At 29.9% G+C, this 17,714-nt stretch overlaps 1 protein-coding gene across 3 annotated transcripts in view; it reads right to left on the minus strand.

Annotated features, from left to right (window-relative positions):
• Taf3 (TBP-associated factor 3) overlaps positions 1-17,714 on the minus strand; it is a 109,942-nt gene that overhangs the window by 81,140 nt on the left and 11,088 nt on the right. For all 3 annotated transcript variants that reach the window (XM_075363313.1, XM_075363312.1, XM_075363311.1), the window contains exons 2-5: positions 14,506-14,748; positions 13,221-13,374; positions 7,301-8,909; positions 5,892-6,068 (exon numbers count right to left, since the gene is read on the minus strand). In XM_075363313.1, the coding sequence (XP_075219428.1) occupies positions 5,892-6,068; positions 7,301-8,909; positions 13,221-13,374; positions 14,506-14,748 (2,183 nt within the window). The remainder of the gene's footprint in view (positions 1-5,891; positions 6,069-7,300; positions 8,910-13,220; positions 13,375-14,505; positions 14,749-17,714) is intronic.

Here is a 17,714-nt window from a genome sequence, read left to right on the forward strand (position 1 = left end):
AAAATTATTATAATAAAAAAAATTAATGTTTAAATTTTACCTAATTAAATATTCAATTAAAAAAAAATATTTGCGATTTACTAAATTTTAATATAATTAAACACAGCGCAAAATGGCATTTAGTGACCTTGAAAACTATCCATATGTTTTATTCCGTATTCTCAGATTAACATTTTGCATTATTTTGATATTGAAGCCAACCATTTTGCATCACCTATCAGTTTTTAAGTTATAACGACAGTTTAATGAGTTCACGTCACGCCTAAACCAACCAAAGCAATTTATATTGTAGTTTACTTATTTTGTATGGCTTTGATGTTCATACAGCTAAAATTTCAAAATTCAAATGTCATAATTGTATTCAGCAACCGTGAATGGCCCTGTAAATTTTTTCTGTAACTTTATCATTACAATTTTTCATAACTAATTTCAAAATTATTTTCAGTAGAAAAGCAGTTTAGATATCTTAATTATGATATCTATTAAAATCATTTTATAAAAAAAACATGGCAAAACATTTTTATTCAAATCTGCTAAATACTGAATTATTCTCTTTTTATGTTAAAATGACTGACCTAGGCAATAAATAACAATGAATAAAACTTACAACAAAACAATAATAATGTCATGAATATTTTATATATTAGATTGCTATTTGTATCAATAAATTTCATAAAAAGGAAAAAATTCCTAAATTTGGCAAAACCTTCTTCTGACTCAATTTATGTTTCATTTAATGGTTTAACTTTGAACATAATTTAACAAGAATTAAAATGTATTGTAATATACCAAGTAATTAATATGATATACCTATATATGAGATTCAATAATCTGATTTTGTTATAAATTTTTTCTGAGTCTTTTTACATATTAAAATCTTAAATTACAGTGTAACAAGATTTTTTTTAATACAAGTCACTAAGATAATAATGTATAACAATTTTTAAATACTACCTTTATTATTAATGTATGTCATAAAAAACCTAATCTTGGAACAGGCTTTTTGATCAGCCTCAAAATAATAAAATCCATACAAGATTCATGTCATAATCCCCAAGAATCTCAACTCTAACCCTAAAAGCATCTAATAAAATCTATACCATAATAAACACACACACCCTGCTAATAATAAAAACAAATCTCCAAAAAAACCGTACGGAAACAGAAACATTCTAGGTCCTACTCGACCAGACCATACATAACATCTCCAAAAATCATGTTAAACAACTAATCGGAGACTTCAACACTCAACTAGGCAGAGAAAGAAGATACCGTGACATCATCAGGAAATGGCCTGCCCAAAAGAAAACAAATGAAAATAAACAGACTAATCAATCTCTACAGAAACCATAACCTTATCTCAAAATCCACACATATCAATAGAAAACATCAAAAACTTAAAACCTGGAAACACCCTGACTACACTAAAGGAGAATGGCAACTAGATCATGTCTTCATGGAAAACACCACCACAAAAAGACCTACAAGGAGTACACACAGGCTCAGATCACTATGTAGCCAAATTAAAATCAAATTCACTCCCCAAACGGAGGAAACAAAACCAAGCCTCTAAAACTAAAAGAAAAATAGACCCTACCAATTACCAAAAAGCAACTGAAAAAATAACAATCATGGATAAACTCAAAAATAGTCAACAACCATAAATATCACAGAAGAGTTTGCTCCAATAAAATCCTGTAAAAAGCATCAATGGTGGAACAGCGAATGCGACGGAACAGTGGAGAAAATATGTCAAGGTTATTATTACAGCAATCCCAAAAATCAGAAACATCATTTCAAAATCTAGTAAAACAAAGAAAAGAAATCATCCAAACCCTAAGGAAAATAAAAAAGCAATACCACAAAGACACACTGAAGTCAACAGAAGAAGAATTCAACAAAACGCACCATCAAGAGACTACCACAAAACTTTCAAAAAACAATTCCCAAAAACAATAAAGACATAGCGAAAATCCTAATTAAATATTTCAACAAACTCCAAAATTGTGAAGAACCAACAGAAATCCTAAACTGACAACAGCACCCCAATAACAACACTAACAGAAAATATCAACCCTCCCATGATAAAAGAAGTCTATAAAACACTGGGCAAGATAAAGAATTGCAAAGTGACAGGAGATCAGACATTTGTAGAGATTTGGAAACACACAAGAAGACCAGCAAATATTGCCCTTCATCAACATCTGGATCAAAGAACTACCAGAACACTGGATGATGGCCCTTATCCACCAAGCTGCATAAAAAAGCAGACAAATCAAACCCTAACAACTACAGGAGAATCTCACTCCTAAATAGAACATACAAAATTCTTTCAAGAATCATCCTCAACAGGATTGGTTTACAACTCTAGAAAGAACTAAGAGAATAGGAAGGAGGTTTCAGACCCTGGAGGAGCTATCCAAATCAGATCATGAGTCTCAAGCTAACAATGGATTACAACAGAAAAATAAGCAGACATAATAGAGATGTTTGTAGACTTCACAAAAGCATACGATTGCATCAACAGAGAATCCCTACTAAAGATTCTAAGACACCTCAGACTACATCTCAAATTAATAAGCATGATAAAACTGACCCTCACAAACACTAAGTCAAAACTGAAATTCAGAGGCGAACTCTTGGAACCATTTGAGATCAAAACTAGACTGCACCAACACGATGGACGCTCACTGCTACTATTTAACTACGCTCAAGAAATGGTAATAAGGAAATTCCTCAAAAAAACACCCCCCAAAAATAAAAGTAGGCTAAAAAATCAAAACAAACTGCCTTGGTGTTGCTGACAGCTTAGCACTGCTAGCAAACGACATCAATAGAGCTACAACACAGATATTAGAACTTCAAAACAGTGCAAATAAAATTGGCCTCTAAATATCGTTCAAAAAGGCAGAAATTATGCCCCAAAAATGACACAATTAAAAGAAGTACACATAAACAGTAATAAAGTCAAAATAGTAACCCAATTTAAATGCCAAGGAGAAATAAAACAAACAACCTAAATGTAAAAACCTCTATCAAAACAAACTAGCTAAAGGACAAAAATTAACCTGGTACACCTACAATAAAAAAGCCTATCCATAAAATGCAAAAAATAATCTATAATACAACACAGTTGTAAAACCCGAAGCCACATATGCAGCAAAAAACTCTTCCACCTGAACGAACAAAGACCGACAGACTCCAGAAAATTAAAAGAAAACTTTGAAGAACCTGCATCAACAAAAAGACCAGAAAGACAAAATAGTGGATTGTACCCAACAAAGTTGTGTACATGTACACAGTTAGAACCCATTACTGACCACCGATTAAGAGGAGACTACAATTCTTTTACCACATCATGAGGATGCAAGATTCAAGACTGGTACCAGCTGTTTACAGGCTGCAGATGCATCATGGAAATAAGAAAATCTGAAGGAAGTTAGCCTGATACCACAGACAAGATAAAATTAAAAAAAAAAAATTAAGGACAAAGACACTAGCTTCACACTCACAAGAATGAAACTCACAAAATTTTCAACAAAAAAAAAAAAAAGGGCACAGAGATCGAAACATATGAAAAAGTATTGAGAAGACTACAAGGCCTAAACAGTCCCTCTGAAGAGACTTGGATAATGGATTGACTAAAGTGATCCTGTGCAGTCATAAAAGGTGAGAAAAAACTAACTGACAAGTATTTTAATAATATACTTTTGTAACAAGCATAAACATAAATAATCATAATAAACATGGACGTCACAAATAAAGAAAACTGCGTGTTTATTCACTTCTTCATTAAGTTTTCTTCAATTAAACAATAAAATATAATGTCAAAACTCAATAACTTGATTTATTCAGAACTGTCAATGAAATTATCTGAAACAATTTTTTTTTCTCAAAGTTTTAAATTTTTATACAAATTTTATAAATATAATAATATAAGGGAGGTTTATTCCACCGTAAATGAAAAACATACATTCTAAAAAGTGAAAACTGGTTTAATATGTTTATAGCAGATTTTTTTATCTAATGACTTTAAAAGACAGAGAAGAGAGAATTGGGTTTCTATAACCCACAAACCATTATTTTGCTCTACTGTTTCTCCTGCCTACTTACTTAGGTGTTTACCAGAAGCTTCTACCAAATGAAGTCTAACTTAAAATAAACATTACTAACAGTTTTGTGAAAAACTATAAGCAAACATAATACTTAATTTAATTTTTTATTTTACTCGTGTGAAATTAGGATGAAAATTATTCAGGAAAGTGAACACCCACTACACATGCACACAAAATAAAACTGCTAAATAATGAATTACATCAAACAATAAGAGTACATTTTAAAATGGTGTGAACAAATTAAGATAATAAAGAGTTAGAAATGGCTGTGCTCAACTGGCTTAAATACCAGGCAACATACATTCACACAGAGTAAAAAAATAACTTTTTATAATATTTAAAAAAAAACAATAGTAACTAGGCAGAGAAATAAATGATCTTCAAATATTGATAACTGATCATAACATTTTTTCTTTCATTTTTTTAATAACCAACTGGCTCTTACTTTTAATGTCTGCACGAGTGGATACCCAAAAATAACCAGAATCATGTTGCTCTGAGGGGAGTTTGTAGAACACAAATCTCTCACTAGGACAGCATCAAGCGACTTTTTCAGTGTGTCTGTCAAGCATCACCTGGGAAGGTTATGTACGACCTCAGTGAATTTTTTTATGAAAGCTTCTTCACCTGTTTCTCATGTTTTATCATGGCAAACTTTAATGAATAGTGTGCTGCCATGAAGTTTTACATCCTGCCGGGAAAAATAATGCAGAGACTATTGTGATGTTAACAACAGCTTACAAGGATACTGCTTGGGGAAATACTCAAATGTAAAAGTGGTTTTCACATTTCAAAAAAAGGTGAAATGTCACCACCAACCTTGTTCTAGACATCCTTTAACTTCCCGAATGTTGAAAAAACTTAAGAAGTTGTCTGGAGTAACTTGGAGCTCAGTTTAGTGAATTTTTATTGAAGGATTTGAGGATTGGAAGGGTCACTGCAAAGTTTGTGCATCGACTCCTGACTGCTCAGCCAAAGAGGGTCACTTGGAAGAGCCAGTGGAAGACTGCAGTGTTTCCACAGTCAAAAAAAGCTCATCATTTGAAGTCAAACATCAAGATAATTATCATTTGTTTTTTCAATGTGAAAGTGTGGCACATTTGGAATTTGTTCAATCCGGCCAGACTTTTAACCAGTGCTTCTACTTGGAGGTTCTGCGAAGACTGCGCAACAGTTTGGCAAAAAAAGGCCTGATTTGTGGCAGACAGTCGACTAGTTTTTTCTCACCATGACAATGCATCTGCTCCCCAGCTCTATGTGCAATTTTTATCAAAAAAATGACATGAATACCTTGCCGCCCCACTCTTTTTATTCACCTGATTTAGCTCCATGTGATTTCTTTATTTGTTCCTGTGAGTAAAGAGAAATCGGAAAGAAAAGCATTTTGCTGACATGGATGAAGTGAAGAAAAACATGAGGTAGGTACTCTCGATTATTACAACAGAAGAATTTAAAAAATGTTTTGAACAATGGAATAAAAGACTGGACAAATATATTGGCTGTAAAGTAGTTTTTTGTAAAAAAAAAATAATAAATACATAAATTAAGAGAAAAGAATTTTGGTTATTTTTGGGTACTTTATGGGCATTTACAATGCACCAGTTTTTACAGATAGCTTTAGTTAAAAACAATAATGATTGTTTCAGTGACTAGATGAATACAAATAATTATAATTTAATAGCCTATAAACATACAAGTAGCAGGGTGTTGCTTTAAAACAGATGTCTCTACTGAAAGAAATTGCTTATTAAATATAATATAAACATAAAAATTTACCTCCTTTTCTCTCTTCTTTTCTTTCTTCTCCTTCTTTTCTTTTATTTTCTCTTTGTCCCTTTCTTTTTTTTCAGTTTTATCTCTCTTCTTTTCACTTTTATCTTTGTTTTTCATTTTATCTTTTTTATCCTTCTTTTTCTTGATTCGGTCTTTCTTTTCCTTCTTATGCTCTTTTTTCTGAAAAATTAACAAATTATTCAATCACAATAATTTTTTTTTTTAAAACCCTGAGTAACTAACAACACCAAAGTAAATTTTATCAAACACATTATTATTAGAAGTCATTAAGATTGCAAATAATTAGCAAAGTATACTGCAATTTTCAATAAATAACTGCAATAATCATTATTTTAACTCATTACTACAAAAAACAAATATTTTTCTTTTAAAAGTAAAAATAAAAATTAGTAAATATCTCCTTTTTATATGAAAAGTATTTATTTAATTTTCTTCTGAAAAGGCCTGCAGTAAGCTACTTTTTAATTTTATTTTTTAAAACATTACCTTTATCTACCATCTGATGAATAATCTTAGCTGCTCTTTGTGAACCTTACAGAAATGAGGGGATGGGTTGACCTGTGTGTATCTTTGGTGGCCAACCTGAATGTGAGGACTCTGTCATGTATGGTACTACTGGGGGATACAGGTGACCACAATCTCAACATTAGGTGACTACAGTGCTATTGCTTCTGTCATATGATCTACCAAAAACCAAAAGCTTGGTGTATAATATTCATTGAGTATTAGCATTTTTTCATGAGTAACCTATAAGGTTGTTCTTAAACAGGCAAAATCAAAACAAAGTTAAAAATCGTTACAAAATTAAACAACAAATCATCAAAATACTCATAATAAACAGAATGACAGTCTTGCCAACCGACCATGAAAATTGTTCTAATACTTGGATTAAAAATCCCATGGAATATTTATATTTAATAAATTATCTGAAGGGATTTTTTTTCTCAAATAATTGAACAGATCAATAGTTACAATTCAACACATTCACAACTACCATATCTTTAAAATCCACTATAGGCATGTTAGGCCTATGATGGTTTCATCAGTAGGGCATCAAACAAGACTTTTTCTGATTTCTTACAGAGTCTTTGCAGCTACTGAAACAGTAATTAGGAACAGTCCTTATTGTGCTTTATGTCTTCTCCTTTGCCTACTTGTAGGATTGAACTTCAAACTCTGCAGATATTTGTTAGATAGATCAACCTGATGAATAATCTTAATAGTAAAAAATACATTCAAAACTAAAAAATATCTACTTAGGTAATCTGCAGCTAATTATTTTAATTTAGCATTAGACATTTTTATGACTGTGCTCACACTTAAAGGTACTTGACACAGCATAAGATATTAAATATTTTTTTGCATTACACATAAAAACACAGGCTACTTACTCTTTCATCTTTCGACTTTTCTTTTGGATGAGATGTAACTGTCGAAGAGGTTGAAGATTTATCCAAAGGCTCAACTTTCACTGCAGATATTGGAGGAATAATTGGAGTCGGCTGAAATTGATTAAGAGAAATACTAGGGGCAGGAACTGATGGTGGAATAGACGGAGGAGGTGCAATATTAGCAGTAGTAGTAATTGGAGGCACATGTTTAGTTTTGGGAGGTGGACTTTCTTCAACTATGCTTGGATGATGGGGCTGCAAAAATAATGGAGGGTGTAAAGGTAAATTTGTAATTGTGGGTGGGATCAAACCACCATGCTTTCCCATAGAAGGAAACCTAGGATATAACCCTGGATGTCCAATAGGAGGGATTAACCCAGGTGCAGTTGGAAAATTGGGATAGAAAGGAAACACTGGAGTGGGAGTAGGAATCACAGGAGGTATACTGCTTCCACCAATGCTGCAGCCACCACCTACACTATCATCATGACTAGTTTCAACCTCAGGTGTTTTTGGTTTCTCCATAAATTCAGGTTCAAATGGTTCACTCTTGATAATATGCTTAGGACTACTCAAAAACTTCTCCTTATTCTCCCTTTTCTCTTTGATTTTGTCTTTCTTTTTCTTTTTTGATTCACTTTTACGTTGTATGATAGGCAATTCAGGAGTGCGAGGGGTACCAGGAGGTGAATCAAACTGAAATGAATCATTATCAGACAATGGATGTTCTGGGATTGGAGGTTCTTTGTTATTACTATCATCTCTGCTTCTCTGAATAACAGATTCAATAACTTCATTAATCTGCGCCAGTCTAGCCTCTCTAGCCAAACCATTTCCACTGTTAACAGTACTTTCATTAAAATTTTTATTAAAGCCTTCACTATAATCTACTTTATTTTCTTCCTTAACTTTTGATATTTTTTTAAATATGTTAAGTTTTTGTTTATCTGGTTCAGACGGTAACTTTCCATCAATATTACCACCAGTTTTAATCTTTTCTGGAACAGGCAGCTTATGTTGATTTAAAAGAGACGATGGATTGCTCATCTCAACTTTTGGACTTTTAGCTGATGGTATCTTAGATATTTTAGGTATTAATACGTTAAGGCCGCTTCTAACAGCAACACTTTCAGGAGGAAATTTATTTTTTATTAATTTTGGATTAGGTTTATTTAAATGATTTGATGAATTTGGATTATTCTGAGACATCATTTTTAATGCACCCGATTTGAGAGCTTTTAATTTAGTAAGTTCTTTCATGCTGACTAATTTTTTCACTTTAGAATCATCGTCTTCAGTTACTGGTAATTCTGTTGATGGTAACTCTTTAAGTATACCTTCTACATCTAATTTCTTAATTCCCTCTAATCCAGGTTTAATAGGAGGGTTCTTTTTCGTTTTCTTTTCTCCCTTCACTTCAGGAGGTACAGTCGGATAAGAAGAAGGAGATGGCTGAGGCGAATTAGACCTGGAGTTACTATCCGTTGTTGTAGCAGGAGTACGAGCTTCAGGCAGTTTTCCCTCACGAGCTGGGGATAAGAATCCTGAAGTTGTCATCATAACACTGCTGATTTCACGTAGCGGACGGCCCTCTTCTTCTATCATTAACCTGCAACAATTAAAAACTTGGTTCAAAATTTTAATTCTTCAGAAACATAACAAATAACATCCTACTATTCACCCAGAAACAGTTAAATCAAATCTCAAGTTATCCTTTTCCAGATAACTCAGATATTCTAAACTGGTTTTACACCATTTTTTCCTGAGATGTATTATTTTATACCATAGTGAAAATATTAAAATTACCTTTATGAATTCAAAATAAGAGAATTAGTTTTTATGAAAATAATTACACATTAACTGAAACAAATTATAGAACAGTTCATTTATTTAAATATATGAAGTGAAAGATAACTGCTTTATTTCTCCATAATAAAAAAAAAATTCACTTAAACATCTTTTAATCCATATAAATAATATTAAACCTACATTTATAAATATAAACAACAAATATATATTATACTCTACAAAAATTTGAACTATTTAAAAATCTTTTAAAAGAAAATTGTCAGGTTTTTTCTTAAGAAGTAAAAAATTAACACTGTGTTTTACTAACAAGATTATATAAAAGCAATTAACCTTTTAAATTATTTTTAGACACAAATTTTCAGGAAAACTAAGAATATTTTATAAAATCAGATAAATTATTAAGCTATTTTCATTGAAGCTGTTTGTGAACATTTATTACACTGACAATTTGCTATTTTTTCAATTGAAGATTAGAATTCCACTTAAAATTTACTAGTAAATAAAACTAATATCTAACAATCTCACAATTGAATAATAATATTTTACAATCATATAACATAAACAGATAAGTATTTACATTGCATAACCAATGAAAATGTAACAAACATGAAATTCTATTTTAATTACGGCCTGATGGTATTGAAATATAATTTATTTATATAATAGTTCCCATTTACCAACAATCTTTAATAGTATGTTCGAACACTTTCGGATTAGTAATCCATCCTCAGGAACACTGATGTGTTATAATTATAAATAAAAAGTAAAATAACGTCAACGTTCTGTCATGTCAATATGAAGGTCTCCTTTCCTATTTTCATACTGACATGACGGATAATGTTGACATTATTTTACCTTTTGACAATCAATTGTTATATTTATAATTTTTGTTTTCAAAATTCAAGTTAGTATAATTAGTGATATGTGAAGTAAATAATTATAATTAAAACACATCAATGTTCCTGAGGATGGATTACTGATCCGAAAGTGTTTGAACATACTATTAAAGATTGTTGGTAACTGGAAACTATTATATAAATAAATAAATAAAAAATTCTATACCGATTAACAAAATCATATCTGAAATTAATACAATTACTGTGAATATTAACTCCTATCAGTTAATTCACCAGAATGCATGTTTCAATGAATATGAAACAGATAGTGAAGATATTTCTTTTAGTTACACCATGACTTTTAACAGGAAAGAGATCTAAATATAATCGTAATTCTGTGACATATAATATTAACCACATACACAAAATTAATTACTAATGTACTTAATCGATCGTGCAGTAATCTCGGTGAGTGGACCATCTTGTTTTGAAAATTTTTAAATGTAAAAACAGGGGCAATTGTCCACTTAAGTTGAAATAGTATTATGTTTACAAATGCTGCTATAGATTTCTTTCACATTAAATCTTATCAGGAAATAAATTATTTCTTATTGTATTTCCAGATATCTCAACAGACATCTTTCCCAATCGTATAAATATCTCAATTTGTTTTGTGATAATGGATGGTTCATATAGCAGTGATCAAGGTTATGTTTCTTTGATGACAGTAAAATTAAATAAAGTTTTTTAGTTTTAATTCTGTTTTATTTGTGTAAATAAACATCTTTATTTACACAAGTAAAAATCTACTTTTTCAAAACAAAATTTATTATTTTATGTAAATTGCCCATTAAAAAGAATATCTTTAGAATTAAAATATGTTTTTATAGGCAGTTACGCTTGAAAAAATTAGTGTAACAAGGTCCAACATGCACAAATTTTTTAATAAATTTATTAACTTTAAACCACATAGCAAACATAAATGACAGTCTCTAACCTTACTCATATATAGTCAACATATTCATGTGTTGGTTGGTAACAGTTTTTAAATGCACTGTGTTGTTTTTTTGCAATCGCTTTACAGTATTTTTTTTTATCCTTTATTAAAAGAAGGGGCGACCGGTAACCGCCTGGAAGACCTAACTTCAATCGCACCAGTGTGATGTGGCATAGAAACACCCCCCCCCTGTCTACGGACTCTTCCTTATGGGCACCCATCCCCCTTGGATCACAGAAGCAATCCAACAGTCTGGAATTCCAAAAAGGCAACTCACCAAGAAGGCTTCCCAGCTTTACAGTATTTAGATATATATTTTTCTTCACTGCCACAAAAATTTTTTTCACAAATGTGTTTATTTCAATCAGCAGTATCAGATTATTACTTAAAGGAGAATTAATCATTTTCTCCTTATGCAGAGTGGATAAATATGAAACTTTTATTATAATGATTTGAAAGAAAATGCCTTTTGTAATAGCTTTGTTGCTATAAATAGATTTTTAATAATTAATGATTTAATATATTTAATGAATAAAAGAATATTGCCGAACAGTAAAATAAGATAAAAAATAAGCAAAATAAGCTTACATTACTCTAATAAAACTATATGTTATTTTTGTTACATTTTTTAATGCAAGTTTACTGATTAACTTTTGTATTTGTTTCTCTTAAAAATAATAATGCTGTAACAATATTAGCCAAATACTTTTAAAAAAATCATTTAATACTCACTCAGACTACATCTTAAGCAAAATTTAATAACTTTAAATTACTTGTAATATGAGTAACACCAGTCAGAATTTTTTTAAATTGCATCACAAGATTCACTGAAATGTTCTTTTTACACTTGTGTACTCATTTTTAAAAAATAATTCAATGGAAAAAGTTGATATATAAGATTGACAAATACATAACAAAAAATCCAATTTAAATTCAGTTTATCAGTTTACACCAAAATACACAATTGTTTTCTTCAGTTTTTTGAACACATCAGAGATCATTATAAAAGCACTATACATTTTTTGGAAGATAATTACAGGAGTGTTTTATTAATCTCTGCAAAATTTATTGAACTGTTTTTGAAATAAAGAAACTGTATGCTGGACGACACATTTTTAATTCACATGTAGCCCCAGAACTTTAATAAATGGGAGAAAACCTAAAATTTATTATTTCCGTATATAATTATGGGCTGTTTTTTTTCATAAAACTATTATTACTGTATTAATTAACACTGAAGATCAGTAAGTATTAAAAGGCATATTTTGTTTGTAAAGTTATATTTAACTTGTGGTTTGGTAATAAATAAAAAAAATCAAGTAAATACAACATTTGAATTATTTTTATAAATTTTTCAAATTGTTTCTTCTAAAGTATTTATAAAATGAATACAAAAAAAATTAACCAGTTGTTATAGTTATAACAACTGTAGTTACAACAACTATAGTTGTGTATAATAAAAAAGTTGGGTAGTATAAAAATATATTAAACATTTTTCATAAAAATAAATATACCATGGCTTATAAACCAAATAAACGAAAAGTAAAATCTAACAAGTGGATATATTAAATATGTATGTATAAATAATATGTAATTATTTTATTCATGTGAATTATTACAACTGTTGTAGAAACTAGTCTTGTTCTTCGTTCTTCTTATGAAGCATGCAATAATTTACAAGAGTAAAATAATGTTAAATAAACTTGTGAAAAATTATAGAGAACAATATTTTTGTTAAATTACAATTACATTAAATATAAGAAATTATTACAAATGAACAAGTATAAATATGCTAAATAATTGGACAAAGGTAAACGATAGCTGCAACTAGATTAAACAAAACAAAGTACAAATAGAGATTTTTTATAAATAAATTAAATGAAATTCATAAATTTCAAAATGCATAGAATTTCTAGAAGAAATGTTGCAAAGAATAAGGAAAAAAAATATCAAAACGATACAGTTTTTTTTTCTTTTAATGGGCAATTGCTCTGCAAGTTTTTGTTAAAGACTCTTCCCCAATCTTTCAGATTGCAGAACACAGAGAAAGTAGTTTCCATGTCAAATCATATTACTTATAAAAGGAAAAATAAACATTATCCACAGTCAGCAGGTATTATAATAATACTTTCTTATGAAAAGTTTGGAAAATTTAAATAAAATATTAAAAAATAAATCCATCAGTGAATCATAAGTGTTCTGACCTTCATGTAAAGAAACTCAAATAATGAAAACTAAAATAAAGAAAATTGATAAACATAACAAAATATTTAATGACCTTGCTCTTTTTAAAGCGGAGCTTTCCATTGTAATTGGATCACCAGGACGTTTAAACAGATTTATTTTTGGACTTGTCAATGGTGGTGAAGCACATTCAACCCCAGCAGTTGTGTCTACACTTAATGTTGAACTTTTAACACTGTATTCTTCATCTAAAAGTAAAAATGAATAAACATAATATAAAAGCAAAAACTGATATCAAAACAAAAACATTATCACTGTCAGTATTATTTTTAGAGTATTTATACAGTAAATATGAAAAATTAGCATTTAAATTTTCTTTTCTGAAGAAATGATCATGAACTTTTACTTTTTACCATTGTATGAATGCAACGGTATTAAATATCTTCTCCCTGGCCACATAGAGGAGATGATGTAATATATTCCAATACCTACTGGTGAACAGTGGATATACAAGGTTAATTTGGATCAAAACATTTGTTTTTTATTCTTATTTTGTCTCGTGCTATCTTCTATTGCATAATTTTCATAAAATTCTATATTTTACAAAATTAACTTTTGTATTTTTTACCATTACCGTTATCACCTCAAATGAACATACCAATTATAATATACAATCACAAAGCACCCTGATTACGTCATAAGCAAAACCTACAAAAAAAATACTCTAATGTTAAAAAAACAGTCAACTATTATGTTTTAAAATAAAGTATGACTACTCATTTCACAACTTCGATTTCCTAGATGTAAACTCAAAAATAATTAAAATTTCAGTTATCAATTAAAAAGTTACAATAATTATTATCATTACAAAACTTTTAATTTGTTACACCTCAAATTTCATACAAAAATATAATCTCTAAACTGGTTAATTGATTAAATTAAAAATAAAATAAAATTAACTTCACATATAATTCATTAACATTAAATCTATAAATAACAAAAACCAAGATGGTAAAAGAATGAGGACACCCACAAAAGAGCAATCTCATTGTTACTAAGTATCAGATCATTCAAGTTTGAAAGTACACAAACTTAAAATTGTTTGGTATGTTAAAATATTATTTTGTCAAATAATAAAAATAATTGTTATTATTACTAAATAGCAATAATAATACTAAATTTTTGACGTATAATCTGAATAGTTTTTACATAATATAAACATTAGTATGCACATTTCCAAACTTAAGACATATGACTCTTAGCATCCCCTTGTAATGCAGATTAATATAAATAAAAGTCAAACATTTTGATAACATCAATTGTGTGTATTTAATAAAAGTACAAATTTCATAAAGCTAATCAACAATACATTAATTTACCTTCTAATTCTGGATGCATAGCAGGCAAGTGTTCATGAATATGAACAGGTCTTGTAACTACCTCACGACTTCCAGGTTTTAACAGATTAAGATGATTTTCTCTTTCAGTCGGATACTTTGGTATTTCTTTTGGAAATGGAACTGATGGTACATTTTCGACATACTCTTCCAATTCTGATATGCTAATGCCCATATCCCGAAATGCCAAGCCAAGATCGTGTAAAGTTGGATCAGTATGACCAACTGTAACAGTTAATAAAATTTAAATACATAACACAAAATGTTTCTACAATCGTAAAATAAACTGCTTTGATGTTATTTTATAAATAAAAAAAACAACTTACTTTGTGATTAGCTTTATTGATATAGTCAGTAACACTATAGTGAAAATTATGTAATGGGAAGAAATGATTTGAAGTCAAAGTATAGAAATGGAGGAACAATTTCAAACAAGTAACACCAACCACAAACAAAATAAGACAGACAAAGTTATTACTCAAATAGTATTAATTATGTTTACTAATCTTTTCTGAATTAACCAAACAGTTTTATTGTAATTGTGATAACTAATTCTCTTTTTATCAAATACAACCATAACTTTCTTTACACTGAAACCAAAGTTTGAAAAATTTGAGATAAAACCATCATTATAATTTTGCAGATTCAGTTCTGAAATGTTATGACATTACTCATTACAATATTATAACATTAAAACTTACATTTTCAAGAAAGCTATTTTTGCAACTGCAAGATGATTCTGCACTTTCTTACCTAAACTGAGAAAAATCTGAAGTCTCCCAATATAATTTAGTTTCAGTTATTCAGCAACCACCAAATTGGAACACCTGTCGTTATCATTCAAGTTACAGTTCTACTTTATTCTAATTATCAATTTGATCATTTCAGATTCACTGTAAAAATCAGTTTTAAAACGCAGGTACTGCGTAATCTTCACATCAATGCAACATTTCTTTCTCATTCAAAATATGATTCTCATAAGTACATTTGGGTGAAGTAATATTCGATATAATAAAATATTACTTTAAAAACAGTGTTCAACTACATGATGGAGCAGCACCAGTTTTATTTACAGGGGACACTTAATAATTAAGGAACAATTGATGTAGAAATGAAGGAGTTTGTTGCAGGAGTTTTGTACTTTCATGACATTAGGTTGGCATCACTGGGATGAGCTGAGAACAGCTGATGGATAGAAATTTTTTACAACCTCAATATTGCATTTAACGATGGCGTGTCCGCTTGGTTTCCACATTAGTTGAAAAAATTCACTGATCCGTTTTTTGCTTTCTGAAGGTGAAAAACCAGCTAAAATCTTTTTTTAAATGATTTTACAGTATGGTGAAAGTGTATGAACCGTAGAAATTTTTATAAGTGGGTAGAACAGTTCAAAAATGGTTGAACCTCAGTGACTGATGAGCAACGCCGGCCAGTTGAAGCGTCAACTCCTTCACTTGAAACTCACATTGATGACATTATTCGTGAAGACCAATGTATTACAGTTGAATATATAGCAAAAACAGTTGCAGTAATTGTTGGCACAGTTCATAATGTTATCAGTAATAAGCTCAAGTACAGCAAAACAAGTGCAAGGTGGGTCCCTAAAGAGTTAACGCAAAACAAGGAAACAAGACAAGTGTGTACAGACTTGAAAACACTATGAAAGGGAAGGTGACCCCCCCTTTTCTAAACAAGATTTTAAAGTGTAATGAAACTTGGGTTCACCATTTTGAACCAGAGTCCAAATGACAAAGCACAGAATGGAAGCACACCAGCTCACCTATCTGAAAGAAATTCAGAATGCAAGCATCAGCGGGAAAAGTCATGTTGACCATTTTTTGGAATGCTCAAAGTGTCATCTTTTGTGATTATTTGGAAAATCAGCATACAATAAAAAGTGTCTACTACTCAGACATGCTGATGAACAAAAGTAAAGCCAGCAATGAGAGAAAAACATCACGGATCTCAAAGAAACAGCATGATATTGCTACATGACAATGCTCGCCCTCACACACCCAGCTGACCCAAGAAACCACTGGTAAAATGGGTTGGGAGATACTACCACATCCTCCCTACAGTCCAGATTTGGCTCCCTCAAATTTTCATTGCTTTGGTCCACTCAAGGAGGCATTACATGGAAAAAAGTTCAGCAATAACAACGAGGTCAAAGAATTTGTGGGAAAGTGGCTCAAACAACAAGACAAAGACTTCTTTACATCAGGTATTAAAAAAACTAGTTCATCGTTGGGACAAGCGTATTAATATTGGTGGGAATTATGTTGAAAAGTAGTAAAAGTCTTATTTTGTAAAAAAAAGTTTTTTTCTACATCAGTTTGTCTCTTTAATTATTGAATGTCCCTCGTATGTTATGCATAAACAGAACTACTACCAAGAATTCTAAGGATACAGAATTAAATCCGTATTTGCCGGGTAAAGTACACTTATATGAAATTTTAAACAAGTCATTTTTAATTTAATTGTATGGATGATTACTGGCTGAAATTAGCATGAAATTATAATAACAAACATACCAAAATATTCATATTTTAACAATAAAAATAGCACATGCTAAGAAACAATTTTAATACCAACAAAGCAAGATATAAAGTTTTTACATTTTGCATTAATGTAACTTGCAAATGCAAGTTTTTACATTAAATATGTAATAATTTAAATGATATATAGCATTATTAATATTGGATGTTAATGAAAGTAACAATAGTGTAATAAATAATGACATTAAAAGGTTGAATACTGTTGATATCATACATAATAAATTATGTAATAGGATACATGTCATGAACAAGCTAATTGTCATTACTGTGAATGAAAATTTAATACTTTTTATCATTCATCAGAATATGATTTTTATGGTTTTAAATGAAAAGTTTCTACTTCTGTAAATTCATAAACAAAGAATATACAGAAAACCACTCGAGCTTGGTTTTGAGGCACCTACCCCAAAATTGATTATTTTCTTTTGGTATTAAATGTTAACATTCTATTGTATCACATAGATACAGTAGTTATACATATCACAATTTAATCCATTTGGTATTTACTGCAAATTAATGTATTACTGCAATTACTGCAAGGAGTTTTTAATCTGATAAAATACTGCTCAGTCTTTAACCAGATTTCAGACCGGCATATAGGCTTACTGAACAATATCAACTCTAAATAAAATAAAT

This window comes from Lycorma delicatula, chromosome 4, assembly GCF_047948215.1.
Source record: "Lycorma delicatula isolate Av1 chromosome 4, ASM4794821v1, whole genome shotgun sequence".
Classification (NCBI taxonomy): Eukaryota; Metazoa; Arthropoda; class Insecta; order Hemiptera; family Fulgoridae; genus Lycorma; species Lycorma delicatula.